The 8,427-nt window shown below is 33.0% G+C and overlaps 1 protein-coding gene across 1 annotated transcript in view; it reads right to left on the reverse strand.

The window, feature by feature from the left end:
* Positions 1-8,217, reverse strand: part of Tmprss15 (transmembrane protease, serine 15) — a 116,216-nt gene extending 107,999 nt beyond the window's left edge. The window contains exons 1-3 of the mRNA XM_005375963.1: positions 8,073-8,217; positions 5,074-5,195; positions 4,716-4,783 (exon numbers count right to left, since the gene is read on the reverse strand). Coding sequence (XP_005376020.1) covers positions 4,716-4,783; positions 5,074-5,195; positions 8,073-8,217 — 335 coding nt within the window. The remainder of the gene's footprint in view (positions 1-4,715; positions 4,784-5,073; positions 5,196-8,072) is intronic.
* Between the last annotated feature and the right edge of the window lie 210 nt (positions 8,218-8,427).

Genomic DNA, 8,427 nt, shown 5'->3' on the forward strand with positions numbered 1-8,427 from the left:
AAAAAAAAAAAAAAAGAAATTGGATCTCCAAAAATATGAGTGTTTAAATATGAACCAGAAAGACTCAAATTAAATATGATTGGAATAAAGTAAGATTAAATAATACCTATCATTTATTCTGTCTTCAATCTCAAGAATTTATTGAAGCCAATGATATACCGTATCTTTGGCTCCACACTAGATAATTTTAATTCTAAAATTAAATCTCTGTGTTCTCATTATATATTTCTATCTATTTAATTTGACTAAATGCTTTTATTTTATTTGAGTTAGTTAATAAAGAATAGTATTTGAGGCACAGAAAGTATAAATTTGGAATTTTCTTTCACTGAATTGAAAAAAATGAGATTAGCTCATCCTCAGGCATAAAACATCTTTGTTTGAAAAATGTGTTCTCTTAGTTGTGAATTATACATTGCATTTCATAATAGATATTTATATCTTGCAAGCATAAGAATTACATATCTTCTATAGACATACAATTGTATTTTTAAAACTTATTTTCATATCCAGTGCAAATTTTAAGAGAAGAGAGATATATAGTAGAAATCAAGAAAACTATAATGAACATCATTTGTGCTCACAGAATAAGAAGGTTGAAGCTGCTATTTTTAGTATATTAACAATGACTTCTAGCACTGTTGTGAGATTGATTTTATTTATTAAAGTAAAAGAGAATTAGTTCTTTAGGGAGAATGGTCACTTTCATTTCCTAGTACTTGCTCTAGTAGAATAGCTGAGACTTTTTTTATTTCAAGCAGATAAATGCTATCAGAGTACCGAGAACTGGTGTGTAATACATCAAAATGGATCTTATCTCATGTTTTCCTTAATGATATTGATAACCTGAGGTTTGCTGAATAAACAAAAGTCTTTTCTTTCCTAACTTTGTGACTCATTTGTGCCCAAAGGGCAAACTAAAGGATGTATTGCCACGAAGGGTAAGCTGTACTTTATTAAAATAAACAACCACTAAATGTTTTCTGAATCAAAGCATTTTCCATAAAGCAGAATAACAGGAAGTATTTCCAAGCCAGGACAAATTATTTGATTGCCATGTAGAGTGCCTACCCCCCCACAGGCGTGCACACACCCAAGCATGCACACACGCACACACACACACACACACACAAGTTAGCAGGTGCCAAGGGTTGGCATTAAGTACTTGTAAAAGTAAACGAAAACAGACTGATGACTAAGTTCAGTATTTAGTCCAGGGCCTTCAAACTGAGCTTCATCTCTGGTTCTTCCTCCTTTTTTTAGATTTTATTTTGAGACAAGGTTTTGCTAAGTCACTAAATTACCCTGGCTGGTCTCAAATTTGTGACCTTTTTGCCTCAGCTTCCTAGTGTTGGGATTGCAAGCTGGCACCATCATGCCTTGCTGAAGCTAGACATTTAAAGAGTATATAAAGCATTTGCTCTATAAATATGTAAAAATGAATGTTTTAAAGGACACATGTATGTCCTTTAACATATCTATATATATTACCTGTTTGTATATGTTTTACAATTGGCATGGCTATTACTATTATATTGTTCCATAGGTGAGAACTCAGCTGTTTCTCTTCCCTGATTTTATAACTGTACATTACAAAGAAAATAATAAACTACTTATGAATATGCCATATTTCCCTGTGAATAGAGTGTGACTATTTATATGTGATTATTAAAGTGATTTTAAATGTTCTCTTGTTATTCTTTCTACCTTCTGATATTTTTCTATCCTCCCCTTCTCATTCTCCCACAGTACTTGCTTGTAATTTATCACACAGACATTTTCATGAGATTCCCCTACATTGCGTTTTTCAAAAATTTACTGCTGATTTAAAAGGAGTTCAGATACTAACAGGGGAAAATACTTCTACACCGATGAAGTACATTATTTCAGAATCATTCTAACATATTTATCAAGCTTTGGGCATTATACTGGTCTCCTAGGTAACTATAACATAGAGGAAAGGGGCAATTCTTCAACTCAAATAATTTACAGTTTCAAATATAGTGATTTTACCCTTTACACAAATAAAAGATTACTTACACAACATTGAAGAACACAATGGGGTTTTGATCGCCCACTAGATATATATATTGATAAAAGAAAAAAAGTCTGAGATATCCTAAATTTAATTACGAAGGCTACAGAGGGGAGGATGGAGGAGATAAGGGAAGTTAATCACTTAATACCTACAGGCTGAAACTAAGAAAATATTGTTCCACACTACCAAATGTATGTTAGAATCTTGACTTAATACCCCTGGTGGCCAACAGATTCCCCACACCGTAGTCTCCAGCTTATGTCTGAACTTCACTATTAACTCCAACCAGCCCAGGAGCAATAAACACTTCGCACAGACCTCCCCTCCTCCCCACACATTCCCAGCTGCATGCTACCCTTTCCCTCCTTCCTACGCCCAGTGTAAGTTCAAAGTTCTATATACAAATAAAATAAACATAGGACCCGTAGTCAGACAGTTTCTGAATATGAGACTCTGCAGGCTCAACTTTGTTCGCCATTACGAGTAAATTTACACAGTATATGAAAGTTAGTCATAGAAACAATGAATGATCATTTTAGATAGAGAGATATTATTATTAGCAGCCTGATGTTGGAGGAGTTTCCAGATTTTTCTAAACCACAAATTCTCTTTTCATCAGTTATTTTTTCTTCAAGTTATTTTTAATTAATTTATTGGTACATCTCAGATATACACAATGATCACATCCATTGTAGAGAATTTGTACCTGTGCATAGCACGTCTTCATTCTTCCTGCCTTTCCCATTCCCTCCCCGCACTTCAAGTGCTCTTGCTTACATTTTTCCCTTCTCTTCTTATTGTTTCCTTTTTCCCTCCTTCGTCCTTCTCACTCCCCCCAGTTCCTTTTCCCTTTTTAACATTTTCTTCCTATTTCACAGTATCTAGTATACATTTTGGTTCTTATTTACACTTTCGTTTTCTCTTACCAGAGAAACAGTGTGGTATTTACTCAGTGTGATATTTACTCTGAGTAAAGATGTGAGTGTCTGATTTATTTCACCTTAGACTACTTTTAAGCCTTTCTCCCTCTCTTTTCCAGGGATTCTCCCATATGTTCTACTTTTATTGTTTTACTATTGAACATTCTGTTTTTAACTTAACTCCATGGATCCTAACTAGAGTTACAATTTTCTTTGCTAATATTCTTACTGATGTGCATCTCTATACAAAGGGTCCAACTATAGTCATGGTTTAGAAAACTCTAGATTCAGAGTTATGCCAGCAAGATATCAAAATAGGAAAGCCTGGACTCTTCCCCAGGGACACAGCAGTTCTACAGTGACGCATGTTCATCGGGAGAAACCAAAAATTCATTAAGGGAGAACCCTTTTTAAAATCTTTATTTATATTATATATATATTCATATATATAATGAATATATAGAAATCTTCATTTATGTATATATATTCACTTATGTATATATAAATGTACACCATATACAGTATACACACATTTATATATCTCACACACACATATTTATATGTCTCACATACACACACATATCTAGATTAAAGCACCATAGTGAAATTATATTATTATTCTCTTAATCTAAGAGCCATTCATTCATTGAACACTTGATTTGCACCAAGTAGAGTCTTCCACCTTCCTGGTACAGTAGTGAACAAGTTCCTTCTCTCTTGTGATTTACAGTGTGAATTAAGTTAAGTGACATTGTATTTTACAAATAACAAACAAACTTCTTCCACATATTCAGAGCAAACAGAACATTGAGTCTGCTCATGCATGCATTCCTCTTTGCCTTTCCCAAGTGTTTCTGTAAGATTTGACCCTGTGTATCACAGGTGTTACAACTGAGGCTGGGAGACCACACCCCCTTCCATCCACCTGAATTTGAGCAACAACCAGGTCCTATTCTCCTTCCATTTTCTTAAGAGAAGAAAAATAAATAAAATAAAATAAAATAAAATAAAATAAAGTAACAAAGACTCAGGGACTCTCAAAAGCTTCATGCTACAGTACATGCATGTTGGATCCCATGGCCCAGCCTTCAGTAATCTTTTCTTACTTGAACTTTGTTAGCAGTTTATACACAGAGACCATATCTCATGTATGTGATTAAAACAGAATGCAGAGTCATGCATACGAAGGTGCCCCTGAGAGGACTCAGCACTCTGCCAGGCATTTCTGTCAGTCTTATCCAGAGACGCAACAAGAGGGACCAGGGCCAGAATGTACATCTTTTAAAATCTGAAAGCCTGGTTTATCTTCCTTTTTCCTGTTCCCCTGTGGTCCTAGCACCACTTTTCCATTTGTGCCACCTTTTGTTTCTTTTGGCATGGACCTCCCCTGAGCACACATTATTGTTATCTTCAATAACTGTGGCTGCTTTTTCTGTTACCCTTGGGTGTGCACTTGCAATTCTTTGCTTGCTGTGCACAAGAACATGGGATCTATCTCTCACAAGCAACACACAGTGCCATGAGGAGAGAGAAACACATCAATACAAGATCAATTATGACTGGTTATTATTTTATACTAAAATAAAATTTATGCTGTGCTACTTTTCTCAATCATCACAAAATGTTAAAAATTTAAATATTTTTTCTACACAGCATGATACTATTCTACTTCTATAGTACATACTCTTGCATATCTTTCCAAGAAGCACTACTTTGTAACTCTGTGATGTCATTAACAATTTTGTGAGTATACTTACTCAAATTGTAAAACTCTTGAGCTTTTATATTCATTCTTCAGATTACTTGATTGAAAGATCTCATCTATCTAAAAAAAGATTTAAAAAATGTTTTTTAAATTTGAAAAGTATACTAAACTGAAGATTTTAACTTTTGCATACAAAGTTTTTACCAAGTACAGCTTGTCTTTATGTTCTGCTTAAATTGGGGAAATTTTCTTCATAATGATGAGAGATTCATTAAAAAATATTGAACATATGACATGTGTTTACTAATTTTTATCATAGTGAAAAAATTTGATCCCTCTATGTGTTGGCAAGAAGTTTATGAAATTATGTCATGAAATTATAAACCAACTGAAAATACATAGTCTCCTACCATTTGCTGAAGGTCAAAAGCAAGAATTTTGAAATCCACTGAGTGTTTGTCTTGTAAAGTAAGATTATATGTAGCTCCAGATATTATTTTAAATGTCCCTCTGGTTTCATGACTTGCTGTATCTAGATAAATTAAGAAGAAATAAAACACTTAATTATAAATAGCAGACACTATACACAATCTTGTTTAAGACACAGAAGTAAAGTTCTTGCTTGACACATTGGCTTTGTAATTCTTGATTTTTCTCTGCAGTTTTTCTGTTTCAAGGTTACCTGTTTTCTCTTTTTTGCTGTCTAATTATTTTAAAGGATTAAACAGATACCTTATTTCTCTTCTGTTATTTCTTTTTTTCCTTTGAAGTCTAACATTTTATTAGATTTTGAGAATTTTTTAAAAATTGAGATTCCTTTTGGAAGACTCGGGCTAATCAACTGTCACTTCCATTAAGGGGAAGAGATTCAGGAATGCATGGTGAGAAAGGGACCATTAAAAGTTCTGTAGCTGCTTTCCGGTATTTCTCGAATTCCCAGCCTTCAGGAACACTGCTGATTTGCTACATGTGGACTGCTGTGAAGATTTCAGTATGTGTGTTACTTTGAAACATATCTTTGAAGCTACCTCTTGCATTTTAGTAACTATAAAATTGTGATGTTTGGATATTTGATGCTGATTATCTTTATTAAAGTTATTAAGAATAGTGTAGAAAATAGATTACCTCAATAACAAAACAGTGAAGAAACAGTAAGCAAATTGCATAATTCTATTAGAATATTTTTTCTCTTACCTTTTATATGTGAAAGACATAGCTTGCACTAGAAAACCTAATGATGAGCTTATTAGTAAATATAATAGGAATGATGCACAATTCTCACACTGGTAAGATGTTATTTTTTTTTCTTTTCCACAATGGTGCAATTGGAATTTAGAATGAACAAGAATTTTCTGAAGCAGCAAAGGTCTTAAGTGACAGATTTGGAATTTGGACATATAAGTTCCAAATTGTTTCACACATCAAAATTTCAGTTCAGAACACCAGATATAATATCAAACAGTAAACTTGGACTTAGGCCAAGCAGTTATCATTGCATAATTGATGTAACTGATGGTTATTTGTACCATTTCATTTTTTAAATAGTCCAAATTACTTTTAAATTTCCTTGTTTAAATGTGGGCAACAAAGAAAAACAAAACTGTCATAGAGAAGACAAAGGAATATGAAAAGTAAATGCTACACAAGAAAAGTCATTGGATCCTAAACATTAGAGCATCAGCGAAAAAACTATGATTCAGTTAGTTGCGTTTTACCAGTGTTAATTTCTTCCTTGTGACAATAAGTATGTATATAAGACATATCAATATTGAGAAAAGAGGGGGGGTGTTTAACTAAAAGTCTATACAGTTTTTAATTTCTAAAGTTTAACATTATTTCCAATAAAGTATAAAAGCATATACATTAAGTTCACTGCAGTATATCTTATATCCTCTGGTGTTGTATTACCAATTTAACTCAAATAGCTTTTTATAACTAGGTGTTTCCAATTAAATTGCATTAACATTTGTAAAAAATTGTTTTCCATTTTTTGGGGTTATTTTTGTTCTTTTTGTTGTTTTCCATTTTGTCTATAAAATAACTATTGCATCTTTACTGAGCACCAAGATTCCAATGGACTCCAATAACCTCTACACGGTTACTCACACCATTTCAATAAGACCAAAGCAGCCACTTTTCCAAAGACCTGCTTGAATGTTCATATAACCATAAAAACTTTACAAATATTCTTTTGTGTAAAATATATTCCTAGTACATGCCTATAGCTATACTATTTAAATAAACCAGGGATCGCATTGAAATTGTTTTATAAAACTGTAAAATATTTTATTATATTCAAATTCAAAAATTTACTCATTAGGGAAAAATAACCAACTCAAAAACTAAGAATTTTCTGAGTCAACTAAGCACACATGTGAAAGGTTCTACCTGTGAATTTTTGGAAAGAGTCTATCTGCCTATAAAATCCACCATTAAAAATATGAACATTTTCTCAGAAAGAATAAACTCAGTGGTTATAATATTGCTATGCATCTAATTTATCTTAAAAGTGAAGAAGTGATAGAGAAGAGGGCTACTTTCAGACTTGGTTATGTGCTTTGGAATCTCACCTCTGTTACTTACTCATAATGAAAGCTTAAGCAAAAAGTGCTTAAATTTCTGATGTCAGAGTCCTCATTTGTGATATGAAATACTAATTACAATTAAGTCATAGTGGCCCTAGGGATATTGCTCAGCCACATAGTGCCTGCCTGGCAAGCACAAGGTCCTGAGTTTGATTTCTGGTGCCACAAAACAAACAAACAAACAAACAAACAATCAAACAAAAAGCCTCAAGTGCTTACTGTATCAGGATGATACATTTGAATAGCTTTGAAAAGCGGATGGTGCAACTAAAGAATTTCTGAATAATAATCTTTAAAATTGTTTTTATATCACTAGTCACTACTCAGATTGAGATTCTTATAAGTCTACATTTACATTCAAATTTATTCATACTGTTGTAGTTAAAATTTTTGGCCTAATAAAAGAATGATGATATACTATTCTATAGAAATGAACAATAACTTTCCAATAATTTTCCATATTGATTGACTTGTATAGTCAACAGTGTTTTAATATTGATAATTTGAAGTCTATCAGCATTAACCTTCGTGTTGTGAAACCTACTACATTAGATGCTGAATTAAGAAACACCCGTATTCACTAACAGAAGGAAGAAACGAAAAAGAAAAATGACACATTACTTTCATGGTTGAATTCTAGATTGTTTCAAATTACACACCAAGTAATTTTCCTAGTAATCTGTTAAGTACAGACAAGCAAATGAATGTAACAAAATATCTTGTTATGAATTCCAGCCATGAATAAAATATACTGACAGTATAATTGAGATGAAAGTGTGTACTTACATCTAAAAACACCCTCAGTATCCCAGCCTGCGACCTACCTTTTCCTGATTCCTTGATTGCCAGCCAGGATAATGCAATTAACCCAGCACAGATCAACAATAATATGGCAAACAGAGCAGCAAACATGACTTCATAGGAGCTCAGAGGATGGCGCCTTGAAAATACACTTCTTTTTGAGCCCATTTTAGGTTTTTGAAAGCTTGCTAATTTATGGCTTGTGAGAGAATATAGATAATTATATTCTCTGCATCAGCAACACTGGATACTCCAGCACCAACCGAAGCACACAACCTCTCTAAGTTTTAAACACTTATAAAGCAACAAAGTTACACTCACAGTAGTTAGTGTAAATGTGTTGTGTGTGTCCCTTCCTTTGACATTGTTATGTTCCTC

The sequence above is a fragment of the Chinchilla lanigera genome, unplaced genomic scaffold (genome assembly GCF_000276665.1).
Source record: "Chinchilla lanigera isolate Chin_1 unplaced genomic scaffold, ChiLan1.0 scaffold00006, whole genome shotgun sequence".
Lineage (NCBI taxonomy): Eukaryota > Metazoa > Chordata > Mammalia > Rodentia > Chinchillidae > Chinchilla > Chinchilla lanigera.